Raw genomic sequence first — 20998 nt, forward strand, 5'->3', positions numbered from 1 at the left:
CATACCACACAAAAGAAAAAGATGACAGTACGTGTTTTTGAAAACATTATCACCATATCAACCATTATCAACCAACAGTTGCCAGTCCTTCTTTTCCATTGTATTTATGCCTATTGTACACCCAACAATGAAATCATCTGCCACTTCAGCTATCCTCAGGAAAGAGACTTGTATATACTCACACTGACATGTCAAGCAGCAAGTAAATTTGATGGATATCACCAATGTTAATACTCAAAATGAGAGGAAAAATGATGTACTTCTAGATCCTAGTAAAAAATTCCTTCTTTTTATAGCTTTCAAATTTCAATTGGCCAGAGAAAAGCACAGGAAGGGGAGAAAAATAAAGGGGGACATGACCAAGAAGTCATGTCTGGACACTGGATATGACACATTTAAGTCTTGGCTAGATGCCCCCAAGTACTGCAGTCCAATGACATTGTTAAGGGTTCAGCAGGTCCCTAGCAAGCACATCTCTCCTTTACTCTTCCCAGTGCAGGAATGTCACCAGTACTGTGAATACTGGCCCTGCTGCCCAACTCTGCTGGGGATCTCCCCTGTGAAACAGGCACGTACTTGACCTCACCCTGTTCCAGGCTCTTTCTGCTCAGGGCACGAGAGAAGGGTTCCTGCTCAAGGAAGGCAGACTGAAACACTCAAACCCTGCAGAGGAAGCAGCTGCTGGGCACAAACTGGAAAAAGGAGTAGAATGAATGACCCATCAGGAAAATAGCCACCAGTCATTTAAAAACAGCAGACCAAGTGCCAGGGTGCTCCTCATCGTCTCCTGAGCTGGGATAAGAAATTAGTATTTTCCTCCTCTCATGGTCCCAAAAAAAAAAAAGGAGAGCCATTGTGGAGTGCTGACCTTATTCCAGGAGTTTTGGTGAGAAGGGGTTGAAACAGTACCTTTTCTATCAAGCTCAGCTGCTTCTCTGAGGGTTCTGGAGCATTTAGAGCACAAGAACATTAGGACTTGGGGCAAGTGTATTTGAGACTTTCTGGTCCCAAAGTCATAAGTTTGAGGATTCACCCTAGCAGGAGACCTCATCTGGCCTGTTCTTTATTTCCATGATATACAATACCATCAAGAGAACAAAATCCTCACAATGTGTTTTTTCATTAGTAGTTGCAGTATCAATAGGGATCTCTTAATTTAGAGGGGAAGTTTGCAAGGCCAATTCATCTCTTTCCACTGCGAATCTCAAAACAGATCTCTCGTCTCCCAAGAACAGCAGAGGACTGATCAGTAGTCACAGCAGCTACTGACAAAACCGCAAGTATTTGGAGTAATTTTTTTCCCTCCTGTTTGCATAGATCTACTTTGAAAAAGATTTCAAAGACTCGATTAGTGTTTGGTCATTGGGCATTTGTGACAGAAGATGACAAAGAGAATCAGTAGCTCCTTTCACTTATAATCACTCATTGTGGGTGTTGGGTAGCAGTTGCACAAAAGTGTATTGCTCCTTTTATTGTACATGGAAACGAGCTTTCAAAGTAAACCAAGGGACAAATGCTGCTGCTCAGAACACCCCTTAGCCATCTGATCAAATCCCTCTTTGATATCCAACGTGGTGTGTTCCAAGAGCCAGTACCATGAAAACTGGCTGGCTCACATACAGGATGGTAACTTGGGTAAATCTGTTTTCCTTTAATGTACTTACTTTTTGCAGTGAGGAGAAAAAGGGGTTGTGGGGAAGAAAAGGCGTGCGAGGTGGCAAAACATGGCAGAATGCCAACATTTGCTTTCAGTCTGTGTTTGTACCTATTAAAATGTTTTGCCAAATCAAAGACATGAATTACTGTACTGTTTCTGAAGGCTGATGCAACTCTTTTTGCTCACTCTGAGCCTGCACTCAGCTGGTATCATTTTGCAGGCTAGAAGAGCTGTGATTTACAGTCTGGGGGATATTAACAGTTGGATCACAAGTTTTGAAACTTTCAAAGCACAGCATTGGGTATCTGTTCTTTCAGAGTGTGTTTTGGCAGATGATGGTAGCCAAGAAAATTCATCCTGCCTTTCACCTGCATTAAATGTTGGCTGGTGGGTAACTCGTGTGCTGTGTTTACATTTATTGTATGCAAGGCACATGCAGAACAGTGAGAGAAAGTGCTTCTAACTTTTGAATTTACACATTATTGAGGAGAATGGGCTGCAAATAGCTTAGTACTTTTGCAGAGCTCATTGAAGCATTGAATTTTGCATCTTGTATCCCTCCACTCCAGTGAATTTGAGCACTCTATTTTCTCCTGAGACCTGAAGATGCTGTGCACCTCATACATCAGGCTCTCAGTTCTCTTGCTTGAAACAATTTGACCCAACCTTCCATCATCATACTAGCCAAGGCTGTAGCTGAGCTTTGGGCTGATGCCTTGCAAAGGGTTAGTAACTTCCCATCCCAGCTCATGGATGTTACAGAAGCAATACAAAGTATCTGCAAAGTAACTGATAATCCATTGTCTCTTTTGGTGAAATACTAAGCTCAGCTCTTTAAATATTGCTGCAGAGGTACAAACTGGTCTATGACATCTGCCCGGAGTCTCTATCTTTGAAAATTAATCAAAGAATATCTGTTTGTTAAAAAAAACCCCAACCACAAACCTCCTTTACTAAAATGCTATAGTTTTGTTGTCTCCATAATTTATAATTTCCATAGCCAACAGGTAGGAGAGTGGGTCCCGATCTGTGCCACCTCCAAAAGATCCCTTTGGGAGACTGGCACGGGCAGCAGGGATGTGTGTCTGTGGTCACACAGTCTCTAGTGTATCTCGTATTCTGGTCCAAGTGTGAAGGCTAAAGGAGCTTCCCTGGTAGGTCACACCCACGTGGGTGGTGTTGTGTCCAAGTGGGAAAAGAGTGGTTACTGCCCTGGAGGTAACAAAGGCTGCTTGCCTGAGGACAAGACACTCTTTTCTGCAACCACTGGAAATTCTTTCTTCACTTTTGTTGGGTGAATAATTTAAAGTTAATTTACTATTGAATTTCCCCTGAAAACTGTCGGCTTTCTTATTAGTGCTTTTTATTTTTCTTTAACCTGCCTTTCAAGAACTTGATTTTATATCTCATTTCAATTGCTACATTTGAACCACTACATTTTCAGCAACTGCATCCTATAATTCATCAGGACAGCACTGGTTCTAAGGAAGGACAACACCCACTGATTCATCAGCATGGTTTCCTGCAGCACAGGATTGTCCCTTAGCTAATTCTCACCTTTGCAATGGTATCCCCCGAGCCTGTTTAGTTGAAAAATGGTAAGGTGACTTGAGATGAAGTGCCTGCTTCTGCCACCCCAATGAACAGTCCTTCTTCCTTCTACCACCTTGGCATTCCCAGTTCTGCAACCACACCACTTGCCTTCAGCTGTCTGGCATGCACTCAACCCTTTTATGAACTAATTTAGCCTCCTAAATTGGCCGAGAATTCATGAAAAAGTGAGTTGTTTCCTATTGGGTTAGCAAGCTGGATTGCCTCAAAAGAGACAGGGAATTGCCAGAGCCAGCACAAAGCCAGCAGTGCAAACAGGAAGCTGCAAGAGGCAGGAAGGGTGACTGCCCTCTTTGTGCAGGGGGTGTGTTTGATAGGCTCTACACATTGTAAATACGAGAGTGGGTGCAGATCTGCTCCGTTTCCCGTAAGGGAGTTTCAGGGACCTGATAAGCAAAGATGAGGAACGGAGTACAGCACCTTGCACATCTAGCAGACGTGAATCCCAGCTCACAGTGTCCACAAAACTGGGACCACACAGCTGAGAGCAGGGAGTGATGGACATGGGCCATGGGCTGACAGGCTGGCTTAGCTATCACAGCACACTGCAACTACTAAGATCTTCTGGACTAAAAAACAACAAGATTTTGCCAAGTACCACTTCTGTCAGCTTTATCTACCAGTAACATTATGCAAATATTCTATTCTGAAAAATTGAGCACTCAGAGAGAAATCTGAATGTCGATAAATTAAAATATACTCTAAATATAGAAAATACTTGCTTTAGCCTTTATTTCTATCATCTACCCAGAAATGAATTAGATATTAAATAGATCTCATATTTGGTGGGGGGGTTGCCTTGTTTTGCTTTATTGCCTTTAAGGGATGAAAAGTTTTTCTTGCATAGCTAAATGCACGTGAAGGACAACACTTTAAAAAACAAGTGTGTCCATTTGGGGCAGCAACATGATGGCAGTGGGCTAACAGCCATAAACTGGCATTGTAAGTCATTTCCTGATAATCTCCCAACCTTTTGTTGACATACACAACAGCAATATACACCTCCAGCAACAGATTAATTCTATTTTATGCTAGAACAATCCACCTCCACTTTTTTTTTTGAGAAAACCCTACTGTCTTATCTGCCCTACATTTTTATCACACAGGCTATGAAACTTGGGTTTTCTGCAGTGTTTCAAAACATTGTAGTGGATTAAAAAATGATGCCCTTCTCTTGAAAAAGCTGAGTGCAAGAGCCCCATGAACCTACTCTTGGAAAGGAGATGGTGGTAGAGTTGTAATCCTCATGGAATAGACCATGTGCTCTATTCTCCACAGACATGACAACCTTGGGGGTTTTATTTAGATATGGCTCCCGTATAGGTCAAATTGTGTATGAACACCCTGGATGAGCTTTAAAAGAGATCACTCTTCACTCCCGGTGATATAATCAGAAGCCACATTGAGTTCTCAGCTGATTGCCAGCTCCCTCCCTCAGCTGCCAGGCGATACCTGAACATGAAGCTGCACTGCTGAGGTGAGAGGAACCATGATAGTTTTTCTAAAAGTAGCTTGTGCTTCACATCCTTGAAGCACAGTCATCCACTTTGAATTCCTCTTGTTCCCTCCTACGTTTAGCTCCTATGCAAAATTCCCATTTCCTCCTCCATCACCTTTCAGCAATCTTCTCTTTGATCACTGGAAACCTCTCCAGGTCCAAGGCCACTATTCATTTTTGACTGCTACTGTGTTTTCTGTCTTTCCCATTCTCACCTACTTGCTTCTCCATCCTCCTGCTGCCATATCCATCCTGTTGTCCTACTCAGTTTTTTGATTTCCTCCAATGACTTCCTGTTTGGTGCCAGAGGCAGCTTTGATGGCACGTGTGTTCACCCCTGGCACTGCAGGGCTGCCTGTGCTGGCCTGATAGCACGTTGACGAGGTGCTCACGCACAACAGCCATGCCTGCTTTCCAGATTTCCACCGGGAGCTCCTCAAGGATGGGTGTTTTCCCAGCTGCTAGGCAGGAGATGGCCTCAGCGATTTCCCCACAATCAGCAGTGCATCTCAAGGTCTTGCATTCTTCCACTTCCAGATTCTTTCACCGAGGGAAGCATGTTTATTGCTAAGTACAATTTTGCCTTAGTAATGTATGGTTTCCAGCAGAATTCCTGGAATCTGCTGTTTACAAGCAGGGTCAGAGGTTATGGAAATACTTTCAGTTTGCATGAGTAATATACCAGAAGGTTTTTGCCCATGCATAGTGTCTAAACTACATGACAACTGCATTTTTATTGGTCTTGATAACCTCCCTGGCTCTGAAATCTACTTGTTCAGCTGCGTGGGTGGTTCAAATTATTTCTAGACAGCTTAGTAAATGAAAATTAATACTCTCCACTCCTCTTCATCACCCAGACTCTTCTTCCAATACAGGCAGGAAAGTTAAGAAGAACAAAAACATCAGTAAAGCTCTCACATTTGAAGTCTTGCAGCTGGAGATCATCTCTCAGTGTATCAACCAAATACACAATGGCAGCAATATTACCCAGTGCAAAATGCTCCTGCAGTGTGCTGCTTTTATCACTGAGCAAGCAAATAAGAAAAAGGATAGTGTCACTGAGCGGAGCCTCTTGGCAGTTCACCGCTCAGTGCAGGCCTCCTAGAAGGCTAGTGACTGATAGTACACAGGGGTGTATTGAGAGGATGTTCTATGTAAGTTGACTCCTCCTAGAGAAAGGAGATTCTGTCTGGTGGTGTTAAAAACTGATGATTTAATGCTGCTTTTGTAGCCCTTTACCTTGACAGAATATTGGTGTTCTGCACAGTTTTCCATTTCTTCTCCCACCAAAGTCAGTACCCGTGCAGCTGCTGCCTGACCAAGGCAGCACTGGTGAAGTGCAATGGGATGTATGGTCACAGCAATCCTGCATCTATTGTGCAAGATGACAATGCAGTGAACAAGAGGAACTCACTGTAACGTGGACTGTGGATCAGCACGTCTTGGCCCATATTTGGTAGACTGAGCACACTGATGAGTTTAGCAGGCTCTCTCTACGAGCAGAGATGCTTTCAATGGGAACATACAACATAGGCTGTATTTCAGAGCACCCAGACATGGAGTTTTATGATGACACCTGCTTAAAAAGTTGCCCCTATATTTGAAATTGGAGAAGTGTGGTATAAATCCTGCTCTAGAACACCAGTTTACCAGTGAGACAACTCAAGGAGGATGGATCTTGGGATTCCCAGGGGTGCAGGTCAGCAGCTAGAAGATGTTTGAGGTATTTCGTACAATCCTGTACTTTGGTAGAGCAGCTCCATAAACCATGAACAGGCCTCAATCCAGCAGAATTCAAGACCTAGGAAGTCAAGTTCCCATTCTTTAAAGAAGGATAATGAGGGTGTAGCTGCAACGCACTAGCATGCAAGGGGTTAGCTTATAATTTAATCAAAGAAAAATATCTCCACATTATTCCAGCAAGCAAAGATTAAAGGTCTTAAATTTCCTTCTGAACAAGACAGTGATCCCTGCCCTAACATAAACATTTACCTAAGTGAGATTTGCATAATCTCTTTGACCCTCAATCTCCTCACCTTAATCAACCATATCATTATTTAGAAAAACGTGCCTCCATGGGTCTGATACCTTTGCCTACTTCTCACTGCTCATTAGCCAAAAATCAACAGAAAATGTTTTTTTGATGTACCAAGACTCTGAGTAAATAGCTTTCCTAGAAGAGAGAGGTTCTCAGACTTTGCCTAGGTGTGACCATTTCCATAAAAAGCTTATCCTATTGTAAAACAAAACCCCCTCCATCTCCCTTATGCACAGAATAATAGAATGGTCTTGGTTGGAAGGTACCTCAAAGATCATTAATTCCAAATCTCCTGCCATGGGCAGGGGACACCTTTCACTACACCAGGTTGCTCAGGGACCCATCCAACCTGGCCTTGAACACTTCCAGGTATGGGGCATCCTCAACTTCTCCGGGCAAGCTTTTCCAGTGCCTCACAAACCTCACAGTAAGGAATTTCTTCCTAATACTCAATCTGAACCTGGTCTCTGTTACCTTAAAGCCCTCCATCAACTGCTGTACCTGAGTGGACACCACTGTTGACTGCGAAGGGGAATGAAGGGGACTCCAAGTAGCCATGACGCCCTTTCACAGGAGACCACCAGCAGGTATTTACCAAAGCACAGCTTTGAAAACACCTTGTGCTTAGAATCACCAGGACAATTAGGGCACTAATGAGCTTTACCCATACACTTTTCCTAGCACTTCTGCTGACTTTATACTAACATAATAAGAAGCAAATCACCATCATGGCACCTAATTTCACTTTTCTGATTAGCAAAATGGCCATAATAGTATCTCTTCCTTTGCACAATTTTGAAGTCTCAAGCTCCAAACCACTTATGTCAATGAAAACCAGGGGGCTGCTCAGGCAACTGTACTCATTTTTTTGCTATGGGAAAGGGCAAGTAAAAAATGCATTTCTGACATTTAGGCGCATTTCTGACATTTAGACACATTTCTTCATGTTGATGTTCCACTTGATGTATGAGCAGAGGTGCATTTACTGCCACTCGAGGAGTATCTGGCATTCTCCTAAAAGGTTTTCAAGAGTACAGCCACATAGGATGACCCAATTAACCTAACAGCTTGTGCAGTCCAAAAGCAGGACTTCTGTTCCTTCCTTTCCGCTCTGTGGCACTGATCCTAGATGCATGACACCTCTGGGTAACATTTTGTCTTAAGAGGTCTGGAGGAATAAGAGTGTCCATCTGCACAGACGAGCTTCAGCCCAGCCCTGACTCTTGATGTGACTACAAGCCTTATCTTCAAGCTGCTTCAAACTGGTAGTGTTGAATAGTGATGACAAGTGTATGCAATACCCAATTCAGTTCTCAATCCAGTGCCCAGATCAGCAATAGACTCCAGGTCAATGACTTTTTTCCTGATTGATTTTTTCCCAAGGATTAAACATCTGTGTACAAACACTAAAGTTCTTTAATGCTTTTCCAAATTTTGGATAGTCTTGCATAATCATTTCACAATATTTATAGTGGCAATTTGAGTTTCAACTTAAGCTGTTGCTCTTGTCTCCTGATTCTACAGCAATGATGAGGTAAAAGGAAAGACAGGGTGGAAACTATTTTGGCACATATATGCACTTTCCCAATGTGCTAAGAAAATCTTTATCTTCCTCCCCTTCACTGTAGCTAACAGGTCAAAAGAAGGGATACTGTGTACTCCAGAACACAGTAAGAGCTTGTATTGATAGAAGGGGAGTAGAGCATGTCCTGTATCTTGATTTTTGAAAACTATTTGTTACATACAATATAAACAAGCTAGGGAAAGACAGACTACACATAGCTACACATAGGGAGTATGAGAACAGCAGGAAAACCATATGAGAAGGTGATCATCAAAGGTTTACTGCTAAAAGGAAGCCTGCACCAAGGAGCATTTTGCAACTTGCTAAATTCCTATTTAACAAATTTTCATCCTGTACTGGACAGAACCTGTTTTGATTATGACTGGATGATCAGAGAGAAAGCATGCATATTAGATTTACAACAGACTCTAATCTGGGACAGCCTGTGAAATAATTGAGAACAAACTTGGATTAAGAAAAGAAAATGTAAAAATGTAACAGAAAACAAAACCGAACACAGTAGTCATTGTAATAATCCACACTGCATCCACAACTGAAAATTACATGTAATTCTACTCCCTGTCTTCAAAAGGGATACAGTAGAACTAGAAAAGATTCAGTGAAACTTGATACAGATGACTGAAAATATGGGATGTGTCTTTATGAAGCCTTTTGACAGACAGGGCAAGACTTTTCAGTCTGAAAGAGAAATGGCTGAGGGAGGATGTATCAGTGACCTATAAAACTCTGAGTGGCATGCAAAAAGGTGAATAGCAAAAAATGATTTATCTTCTTTCAAATAAAGACCCAGGCAGCATGAAATGGACTTATGATTGGGTCAGAATAAACAAATAGAGGTAATTTCCAACGTAATTGTTAGTTGAGCTCTCTAGCTCTTTGCCACAGAATGTTTTGCATGCCAGAAGTTGAGATTGTTAAAAAGTGATTATCAAAATTAATCAAAAGAAAGTTTCATATTGATTTAATCATGTAACTTACTAGACTACCAGGAGGCTAAAAATCTTTTTGATTATAAAATGATCTGACAGCTCCTGTCTCTGGAAGGCCACAGAAGCAGACAAGCAGACAGATACTTCCTGCTGAGACTCTCTTCCTGAACTCTTAGTACCACATTTATAACAGGGACAGCCAATGAAACTGCAACTCAAAAGACTGTTGTCTTCACAAATTCTGCAGTCCAGCAGCAAGGATAAAAACTGTTCCTAACAGACATCAGTTTTACAGTGTTACAAGAAAACATGATATGGATCAATCTGTTTGGAGACCAGTGATGCTTATTGTTTGTGAGATGAAGTTAAGCCTTCATATGCTTGTAAGGCTGCAACACACAGCCAGAAAATCCCAGTTACATGGCTGTTTAACTGGTAAAATCTGTGTGGCAATGATTATGCTAATGCTGTCAACACACAGGAACTGGAATATGCTCATAGGCACCAAACACATTCAGTGACTTTGAGAAGACTCAGCATAAAGACAAAAAATGGAGGTTTATGCTGGGATCAGTCAGAACTCACTGACCATGGGGAAGCCAGTAAGCAGAAAAAATATGTAAACTCACCTGCATGGTGTTTTTGAGGTAATTGTTGTATTGCCCAAGAAAAATAGTGATCACACACTGTTACCTATGTTTTTCTTGGGGTGTTTAGTGCTTCACAGGGGAGGCTCTTCTTAGCAAATCCTTCCTTTGCAAAATGTTCACTCCTAAAAGACAAGCTCATGAAATTTTGTACAACACATAGCAGGAAAAATACTCATCCTTCATCTTTCTTTCTTCCTCATTAGGAAATACTCAGGAAAATTTTGGGGAAAAAAATAAGATTTAACATCATTGTATTTATTAGGTTCCAAAACAATACACATTCACATCCTTTTGAGTACAGTACATTTGGCACAGTAATAATGTTTACGATGAAATAACACTAATGAGTGGCAAGAGATTCAAATTACATCCATAAGAAAAAAATTCTGTACAAATAAATCCTCACAATAAAAAAACCCCTACCCCTCCCCCAACTGAATACATTTTATATTTAGCCAGAACTATTCTGCACATAATTTAAAAAGAGGTAATTTTTAGGCCTATTTGGAGAGAATTATTTTTCATCCTATGGAGAGAAAAATTTATTTCCATTTTTAAAGCCTGTTTGGGAGGAAAACCAAGAAACAATGTATTCTTTATAATTATTATTATGAATAATAATTTTGGCATTTTGCACTCATTTTACAAAGAAGGAACAGAAAAGATTCTACAGAACAGGCAGAAATGTAACAGAATGTCCTTTTCTAAGAGTTATCTTTAAAAAATGTTCAAGGTAACAGACAGACCTTCTGATGTAAACCCAAGGCAGAGAATCTAACTATTTATACGGAAGAAATATCTGCCCATGCAATAGTTTCTATCTCCTTCACTTTTCTCTCAGCATCCTACCCAACTCTGCAGGCACTGAGGCCTCTTGACGTAGGGACGTTTGCTAATTATCTTCATGTTAGAGAGGGGAATAGAGACTGATAGCTTGTGCACAACAGCTTTATGGGATGCTTTAATTCCTTCAAAATAAATGCTCAGAGCTCTGTGTAAAGGCCCCTTGTTGGACAAACAGTAGTGCACGATCCCATAACTTGCCTTCCTAGCAGTCTACTCACCCATGGAAAAGAACGCCTTAGCATTGTGATCAGTTCTTGCCTGGATGTCAAAAGCTAACTGTGATGAGAAATAAACAGAGCCAGTGGCGAGACACAAATTGATGGGCAGCTCTACAATATATTTCTAAGAGAGAAAGAGATTTAAACATTGAGATGATGCAATCATTAAGATGTTTCTGTGCTGGTACTCAGCTCCAGAAGCTAGTCTTTTCCCAGTACAAAAGATTACTGAAGATAAATTAAATTAAACTAAAGGCTTGATCCTTATTACACTTGTAGGCCAGACAACACATTAATTGATATATCATAATATTTAATATTTTGAAATAATCATAAGAATATATATAATAATTACACCTGAGTTTTAAAAACAAAACAAAATGGAACTGAATGGTGTCATCAGTAACGGGCTATGAGCAGCCAGACGCAAAACTGACACAAACTAACTCATCTGCTTGAGACCGAGATTAACTCTTAAATCCAATGATTCACACTTTGTCCACCACGATTTGTAACATTCCTTTCTCTTTCTGAGCTCTATCACGTCATAATAGAGTTGAAGAGAACTATACAAGAGATTTAGTATAGCTTAATATATGTCTACGTCTTTTATAACAAAAACCTCATCTTTCTGACAGTAACTTGAACCAATACACATACAAGAGTATTGCACATGGACATTATTATAATTATTCTTTCATAGACTAACATTTTAATAGTATGCCTGAACATGCAGCAGTTGATACCTCTATATTCAATGAATTCCACAGGCCTTGCAGCAAACACTATATACAAAATCTCACCTGTACAAAAGGCAAAAAAGCTTCTTTAGTGCCACTTTGCCAATCACAAGTATATATATTTTTGTGCAGCTGGAAATCCATGTGCAACAATTAAAATGGATTCCAATGACCGCTCACTCAGTCCAGTAAAATATATAATAAAATGACCTCAGCGATACATGTACACAAAAAAAAAAAAAAGAAAACAAACAAACAAAAAGATTAAAACCAAAACCAAATCACAGGGTACTCCTGGAAATATAAGTACATAACACTGTTTGAATATCTACAGGAGGTAACTTCACATTAGTAGTATTGTCCACATGAGTTACCATTTCAATTCATACACAAAAAAAAAAATCAATTTACAGCTTTCAATGTCAGTTTGTGAATGTTTGATCTTCAGTTTTTTTAACACATCTCCACATAATGCATGTGTAGCCTTATTTTGTGTCTTCTAAAAGCAGATTTCTCTTTAGATTTTAAACATAAAACCCGACAAACACAGTAGTATCATGGTTTTGTAAAAGTGTGCAAAAGTAACACACTGCTGAGAAAATAAATATAAATAAGAAATTATTTATCAACTTAGCTACTATGGAAAAGGCAAATTTATAATGTTTATAATTAATTTTTAATGTAAAATTAACTGTAAACATTTGCAAGCTTGCCATCACATTAATGGTTCATTTAAAAGGATATTAAATTTGGTAACATGGATAGTACATCAAATTGTCTGAAAAACAGCAAAATTGCTATATATAGCTGAGTTAAAGTACTGTAGGCTTTTTATTCTTTAGCCCTTTAATATCTATCCATGTAGCATCTGTTTCTTGTTTTAAATAAAATTTCAGTTATCTTTTTGTCTCTTATTCCTAAGAGCTTCCTGTATATTGTAAGAGGAAGTTCACTGAAAGCCTTAATTGATGTGCTTCTTTTTCTGGACAACTTCATAGTTTGTACTTCTCCACAAAAAATTAATAATTGAGGATTACACCTCCATGAAGGCAGACTTTGCTTTCCAAAGGGCATGTGAGTACAGATCTCACCATAACCACCACTGCAGAAGAAACAGCTCTCACCTTCTTAGTTTAATTACATATGATGATTACAGAACGTGGTCTGCTAAATTGCTTTCAATAGCATAGCTTCATTTCCTATGGAAAATATACAATTTTGTCCTCTGGGAATTCCTATTCTTAGGAATAAAAGAAAAGTTGCAAATATATGGCAGTGTGTTACATCCACAATTTCTGATACAAAATTATTTTGCATTGCTTTGTGAGACAGAAATTAAGAGTGCTTTCAGGTCAGAAGATTAAAGGAAAAGAAAACAATAAATATATATTTTAACTTGGGATATGGGCTCAGGGTAAAAGAAGTAGTTCTTGATCTACTGAGTCTCAGTAAATTGATGATGTCTTCAGAATCACTTCTTGTAGCATCATTCATCCGTCAGCCTAACGTTGTCTATGGCAGTAGCTCTTCTCCAAAATAAGAGAACCCTTTAAATTCTTCTTGATTGATTTGTTTTATAATTGTCTCATCCACTAGTGTTAATACTGGTTCTTCTCGTGTAAAGTCTTGATCAAAGTTATTTACATCCCTTTTGGTTTTCTGAGAAGAAAAATATAAATAAGGTGAATGGTAAAACAGCGCAATAAAATAAAACGTGCTCTCCCTCCTCTCCAACCCCCCCTGAAAGGCTGAATTTTCTGGAATGATTGAAATAAAAGAGGAGCTACTTCACACAAATAATAACAGACATATGAGAGAAGCTACAGGAGCAAGAAGTATAAATGAATTTAGGAGAGGCCACAGAAGCAGTACTATAAATGAGGTCCCAGAGACTCACGGTCTCTGACAGGCGAAGGAATAGCAGTATGATGATAAAGCAGGAAGCTGAGATTAGGACTAGTTTTAAAAAGGCTTTGGCATAGTAGGTGGTATGGCTGTTTCCTCTTGGATTTGAACATAATCAGATCTCATTTCAGAGACACAGAGTGAACTGATACAATTGATTTCCCCCAAACACAGCCCAGTGTTTCAAGTCTAAGTTAACCATTTCTTTATATCACTACAAGTGATATAGGCTACACTCCTGTTTAAAAATCTGAGGTAAAGCTTCCAACAGCTCTCAACCCAAAACCCTTGAGCTCAACATTGGCAACTCAGATTTCCTAATGCAGCCATATGTAAGTGAGAGCACCATGCAAAATGTGAAATCCTGTCTCCAGAGAAATCGACCTCAGAACTCTTCTTTATTTCAATGGCATCAGGATTTTCCCACGCAAGTCTAAAGCACCTCACTCCTTCAGCAAAGTTGGGCCAACAAAATGCACCTGTGCATGTTCTGAGACAAGAGGTATTCAGAGAGACTGTCTTGGGGAGGTTGATTTGCTGTCCTCATGACACTCATGACAGTGACTATCTGTGACCACTTACTTGAAAAAAACACTCTAGGCTACCGTGGAAAACGTTTTCCATGGTCATTCCTTTGAACCTGCAGTATTCACATTTTCCATGTTGGCAGCACATTTCAGGCATGTACAGGTTCAGGGAATTGAAACAAACATTTTTCTTTTTGCTGTCTCTTTTCTCTTTGTGTCACGGAAACTAGTAATTGCCTGCGTGATCCTTAATGGAGGCACACTGACACATTGAAAATGAGCTTTGTGTTCCTCCTGCCCATGTCTGAGATTAAATGATACTGGAAATAGAACAGCTATTTGACTTGCAAAGTAAAATGATAAAAGGAAAAAGTCATACGTCATAAATATATTAATATATTCAAAATGGGATATATACCACCTTTCAAAGTAGGTAAACTTTTCTATAACATACATTTATACACAAATATATATAAATGTATTTTTTTCATCAGCTCTACTGAGACACAAAACAGTTTTCTTTGTCCCAGTTGTAAAATAGTCACAGCAACCTTCACCTAGACTGTTTGTAAGAACTTTATAGATATAGGGAAAGAAAGGTCCGTGCAAATGCAAGAGACTGTCATCTGTAAACCAAGTACTTTCTAAGTGCAGACAAATAAAATTCCACAACCGCTATCTACAGAATTCCATTTAAAGGAAAGGGATATGGACTTAAAAAACATATATCTATATATAGATATATATTTATATTGCTTACATTTGAAATATTTACTTTGTACATAAAGACCAGACATGAAATGTATGAGTCATGTAACTCTGAATTGCATAAGAGGCATGAGGGACATAGCTTTGGGCTTTATGGGTTTTTTCCCAAGTAATTTGGGCAAAACCTGCAAAATAAGAATGAAATTCCATCTTAATTTTTAAAAGCATTACATTGCAGCTGCGCCTACATTTTTCTTGTTCTCCATGTCCTACTGTGGTATTTTCACATACTCGCACAAATAATTTGCCACAGGAATACTCACTAAAGCAGAAGAAGATAAGTGAGTATTTGCAAAAAGTAGAATTCAAATTCAGAACTCTAGTTATAAGTAAAAGAAATGTGACTACCCTCACACTTTTACTATCTATCAAAGGCAAATAAACTCTCAAGTAGCTGAAAACAAATAGAATATATATTATTTTCAGGTTTTCATATTGAACATATTTGTGAAAAGTTATTTCCTTGCTTAAGTTAAAAGGGTAAAATGACAAACTCCTCAAAGCCTATCAGGGGCAATTAATTCCCCATAGCTACTTATTCCAGAAATCACTAAGACTTGTGAAGGTGTTGGACAAAACAGAGCACAGAAGAGTACATCTGAAAAAGGGTCCCAGCATTGGTGTACATGAATTCTATTGAAAACCAACTGTGCTGCAAATAGGGAATCCCAAACACTTCTGAAACAACAACCAAAGGTACTTGCTCAGATTTAAAAGCCTACTGCATCTTAAAATATGACTTCAAACCAAAGGAAGAAAGAGACGGTTTTACTTTCTCTGATTTATAAACAATTCCATGTAGTTTTGACAGCATAGATGTAAACCACCCAATTCATTAACAGGACAAGCAAGGAGCAATCTACAATTGCAAGGATATGCTAACAGGTCTCTAACCGATTGATGAAGTGAGATTGAACAAATCACAGGGAACAGAAGTGACTGGATTAAGCCAAGGCAGCACTCATAACAAGTTCTTCTTTTCAACAGAAAGATTTATTTGAGAAGCCCTCCTTAGTAACTTAGGCACTTTCTTCTTGAAGCTATGACTATTTTGCAAGGCTTCATTTGCTAAGACAAAACAGGTCTGCCCACATTTCTGCTACTATTGCTATTTTAATGCACTTGCACTGTGAATACTCTGTAGGCCAAGAGCATGAATCATTCCACAGTTGCATCATGAGGGCTCAGGATGAAGATATGAAGGGCTGTGCCTGTCTCCTAGCAGAGAAGCTGAGAAAAGAAGGAAGGTCTGCAAGGTAAGGAGAATACAGGAAAGAAACAGAGTGCAGCTATTATCCGACTTTGAACATTAAAAAATCATGAAGATAAAAGGAAAAATGTTTAGATCGGCTGCTAAATGCGTAATTTAATATGCAGTAATTATATGGGCGGGATTCTGTTTATTTAGCTTGCAGCTCCTAAGACTCTGGGACACATTATTTTAAGCTTTTCCAATTTTTTTCCAGGTTAGACACTACTATTTCAGACGACTGAGGAAACTACAGTACTAGGAAAGAAGAACACCCAGAACTACAGCTGTCCTGCTAAACACACAGAAATTCCATTAGGTTTAAGATGCTCCTTTTTTTTTTCTAGACTACCCAAGCATCTTGTCTTTAGTTACACAAGAGCAGGGGCACAGCAGCTACCCAAAAGCTCCCGACAGTAGGTGCCAAACTCCACACTTCACTGGCAATGACCAAAAAAGATAATTCCAATTCTAAATCTCATCAGAAGGATGGCTGCTGCACCAGCAGAAAATCTCTGGTGCTGAGAAGGAATAGTGACTACCTCTCATGCAGGACACGTGCTGGCCACTTGATCTTTTGATTTTCCCAGCAGTGCAAATGCTTCAGAGGTCTCTTGTCTGAGCAGTGACTGTGTGACTTAGGAGCCAAGATCTGATTAGATGTAACACTTAAACTAACAAACACATATGACTACCAGCCATCAAGGATGACAATTTTAAAGACAAAATCATGTTTTATTCTATTCAAAGAGATAAAGATATCAGAAATTATAAAAGGCTATCTCTTGATAAAACACCATTTAATCAGTTTTTGTGGTTGGCCTGTACAACTTTGGAAAAAGACCTGTTGGGTTATTTGAGTCAAAATGCTTTTTTTATTCTCAGACTTCTTCACATATTTATTAAAAGATGCTGTTAATAAGCACACATTAAACAGTGGTTTTCTGAATTGTTTTTGGTTTCACTGCCATTTCAATAAAACATTCAATTTCTACCTGCAGTTACAAACTCAAGCTTACGAAAACCCCACTAAAATCTGCTTATTAAGCTTTCCAGTGTTGAGGATTACCAACCTTGTCTGTCAGTGATTCTTAAATGATTTTACAAGAATTTCAAAGTGAAAAAAGAAATTTAAGTCGATGTTCTTATCACTAAAATTACATTCAGAAAGTTAAAACTTGCCATTCCTTCCATTAATTACATGAACCAAATGCGAATGATGGGAGCCTTTGGTATTGAAAAGCCACAGAAACCCTTGCAAGAAGGCACCTGACAGAGGGTGTTCCAAACCAGGGAACTCAGCAAAGCTTGGACAACTCATAAGATGTGTCATGAGGCCAAGAGGCTCAGTGGACTCTCTTCTGCCTAATAAAGATTAAATTATTCTCCAGTTTGGAGACATTAAGAATTCTCTCTCTTTACTCTGTTACTTAATTTAATTTAATTTGCAGAAAATCACTGAAACCCTTTCAAGTCCACTGAAAGCTCAACAGCTCCCATAACTGTGCCAGCATTGTCCAGCAGCTTCAAAGGCTACTCAGAGAAGGTAAAAAACAGATGGAGGTGGTGGCTAGGAAACAACACTGCAACAAAAGACTGGGTTCTGTGTTTTAGTCTGATTGTCCTACAAATTCACAATATGCTGTTTAAATATAAGTATAGGAGCTGCTGCAGCTTTTGGTGTGCAACTCCAGGGGCACAGGGCAGCAGGAATGGGACAGTCACACTTTCTCATATGTATTGGTATCACTTAATTTTATCCAGAATTTTGCTTCAGTAAGTAATAAGTGATTCCCATGTTTGACACAGTATCATCAAGAAGAAATTCTTCCATCAGGATGATAAAAGCTCAAACATTTTGAATTTACCTCATTGCTGATAAGATTTTTCAGATTATATTTATCAAGACAAAGGGAAACTCAGCCATCAAACCAGCTGGTTTGAAGCACAAGGTTATGTGGCTAACCTCACGTCACCGTCCTCTCATTCACCTCTCCTTATTATGATAACAAAAACCACAGCACAGGCAGAGATCACTTTGCACCACTGATTGGATCTCTTTTTGTAAAGGTCTAGTAGTTTCTAAATATTTGAGATGAACTATAATGAGCACTCACTTTTGCACATAACTCATACTATTTATAAGTAAATTCAGTATGAATATTTTAAAGGAAATGGGCTAAGAAGCACAACACTTCAGGCATGTCTTTCAGTTTATCCTCAGGATGCCTCTTCACAGTATTTGCATGTTCTGAGAATCTGTATCAGTATTAGAAGTATTTCCTAGCTTGTCTGATTTCAGAAGATAAGAAATACATGTTATCAAAATGACTTTATAAGTTATTAAATTTTCACAGCATGTTAATTGCTCTATCCACACATGGAACAGTGACAACACATTTGCCATGAGCTGTAATATATTCAACTGAAGCTTATGATTATAAGGAGGCTTTTGAATCCAAGTAGCTTTTATAAGTATAACAACATTCATAACTTCCAAGCAGAGGGTGAGATTTCATTCTCCTAGACTATGCTTTCATTAGAGGTAAAGGACAGCACATTAAGTGAAAGTAGTGGGAAAGCTCCCCCACTCAATAAAGATGTTCATAAATAGTGAAACAGTATTTGAAAAGCATGTTAACCTATGCAGTCCATACTTTAATCTGTTATAGAAGTACATAGATATTTAATAAAGACCAAGGAAATTCACAAAATGATGGATTTTAAAAGGGATCATTTATGATACACTAAATTGAAACCACGTTTATATTGAAATGGTATTCCCTTTCTTAGGAATGTGAAATGGGTCAGCTAGGAAGGAGGAATAACCTAAACAATTAGGGGCATAAATATTTAATGACTCCATGGCCAGAATGCCAGCCTTTGTATGTCACTTTTACACAGACTTCCTCAAAACCAGAGCCTCCCAAAACCACCACCACAAAACAAACAGCAAGGCAAACAAAATCAAAGCTCTCCAGGTTCCCTGACAACCACCCTGCATTCGTGGTCTGAGCAATGAACCTCTCCCAGCAGTCCCTGTGAATCTTTTGTCCTCTATGGCCCTACTTGGATATACTCATCATCCTGAGCATACAGCACCAAAGTTATATACAGAAAATGCTATATATATAGCAAACTTTTGTTCCTAGCCTGATTGCTGCACCACAGCAGTTATTTCTGCACAGAACTTGGATGGAGATAGATTTCACAGGAGCTTTAGGGGAGCTCAGCACCAGCTTTCCATCTGTGGTTAGTCCTTTGCTCTCAAAATCCATCGTGTTCATCTTCTCAGGGCTTGCTTCGATTAGGACTCAATAGTGACACAGAGCTATTGCACGTTAGCTATGCTATGGTAGAATACATGCACTTTCTGAAGTGAAAAAATCACAGGGAAAGAGAGCCAACTCCTGAATTCCACACTACATCTTCCCCTTAAGGTAGGATTCTTTGAGAGATTTAACCTCATGCGAAACAATTTCATATTTCTTCTTGGGAAGGGGAGGAAAGACAAGAGAAAGTAATGGAACTATCATATGAAAATACCCTTCACCTGCACAATGTGATTCCTATTGCAAACCTTATGATCTACTCTGCAGTACAGATTTTATATGTGTGTCTCTCTAATTCACATCACTGGCAAGCTTCCATTGATATCCTCAGCTGCTCTAAGGTCATGATCAGCCATGTCACCTTCCCCCTTACATCCTGGCACACATGTAAAATTAGCCCATTATCAGTTGTAGAGGTGTAGTTCTCCTGAAACTGCATTTCTACACTGTCATAGCAGAGTGACAGGAATCAGGGCTGGTGCATCTGTGACAATGTGCTGAACCACCTGCTGGTGAGTCCTCAAATACACCTGTAGAAGCCTTTTGGCCTTCCCGATCCCTAGCACCTTGGCACAAAGGACTATCCAGACAATGGAGCTGACTGGCAAAGCAGAGGAAAAAGTGAGGCAGGTTGGTAAGTCTAGGCACGTATTCCTAGAATTTCAGTGGCTTCCAGGAGACATCTGTAAAATCACTGAAAAAGTTATCCAAATATAGATTAACTGTGCACTGAGGCACCTGACCAGATATACTCTGTAAAAGATCAAAATAAAATATTTATTTACTTTACTTTGCATTCTTTAGGCAATCAAAAAGACTAGGAATAAATTGAGGAGACTGTGATGTTAGTGAATAGGTAAGTGATGTAATGAAATATTTCAAGACACTCTGTGTACCCTGAATAAATACTGTTGGACTTTCCAACATTTTATTTTGCTTACAGTCACCTACACATTTCTTTACAGAAAAGTACCACATTATGGAAGCCTTCCTGATGATGACATGGAATTATATAGTAGTATCTTGTAATTCTGAACCCTCTTCTATCAAGGAGCATTGACATCTGCATTGTGAGGCTGGATGCAGAAAAAAATCACAGCTTGAAAGGTGTGACAACATGTGTAGTGGGAGCAAAATTCCAAGACTCAGTCACATACTAAAATAATTTGCACTACAGGCCATAGAGTAGGAATGCTACATAGTTTTTGGCAAGAATACCTACATTTCTAGAAATTTATGCTCTTTGATACTCTAGCTAATTAGTTTAACATGGGACAGGCTTTCATACAGCAAAATGGTATAGCAGGTTTTACCTAAGACAAATGGAGAAAGCTACACAATGATGGTTTATTGCTAAGACCTCTGAATTGTTAGAGATTATATTTTCAAGTGTAATGATTATTTTTAAGCCTTTACAAAAATAGAGCAAAATAAAGATGTGTGTG

At 39.1% G+C, this 20998-nt stretch overlaps 1 protein-coding gene across 2 annotated transcripts in view; it reads right to left on the reverse strand.

The window, feature by feature from the left end:
- Window positions 1-10202: 10202 nt before the first annotated feature.
- Window positions 10203-20998, reverse strand: part of PRKCE (protein kinase C epsilon) — a 286969-nt gene continuing 276173 nt past the window's right edge. For both annotated transcript variants that reach the window (XM_038131311.1, XM_038131313.1), the window contains exon 15: window positions 10203-13431. In XM_038131311.1, coding sequence (XP_037987239.1) covers window positions 13285-13431 — 147 coding nt within the window. In that variant the 3' untranslated portion in view covers window positions 10203-13284. The remainder of the gene's footprint in view (window positions 13432-20998) is intronic.

Source organism: Motacilla alba, chromosome 3, assembly GCF_015832195.1.
Source record: "Motacilla alba alba isolate MOTALB_02 chromosome 3, Motacilla_alba_V1.0_pri, whole genome shotgun sequence".
Lineage (NCBI taxonomy): Eukaryota > Metazoa > Chordata > Aves > Passeriformes > Motacillidae > Motacilla > Motacilla alba.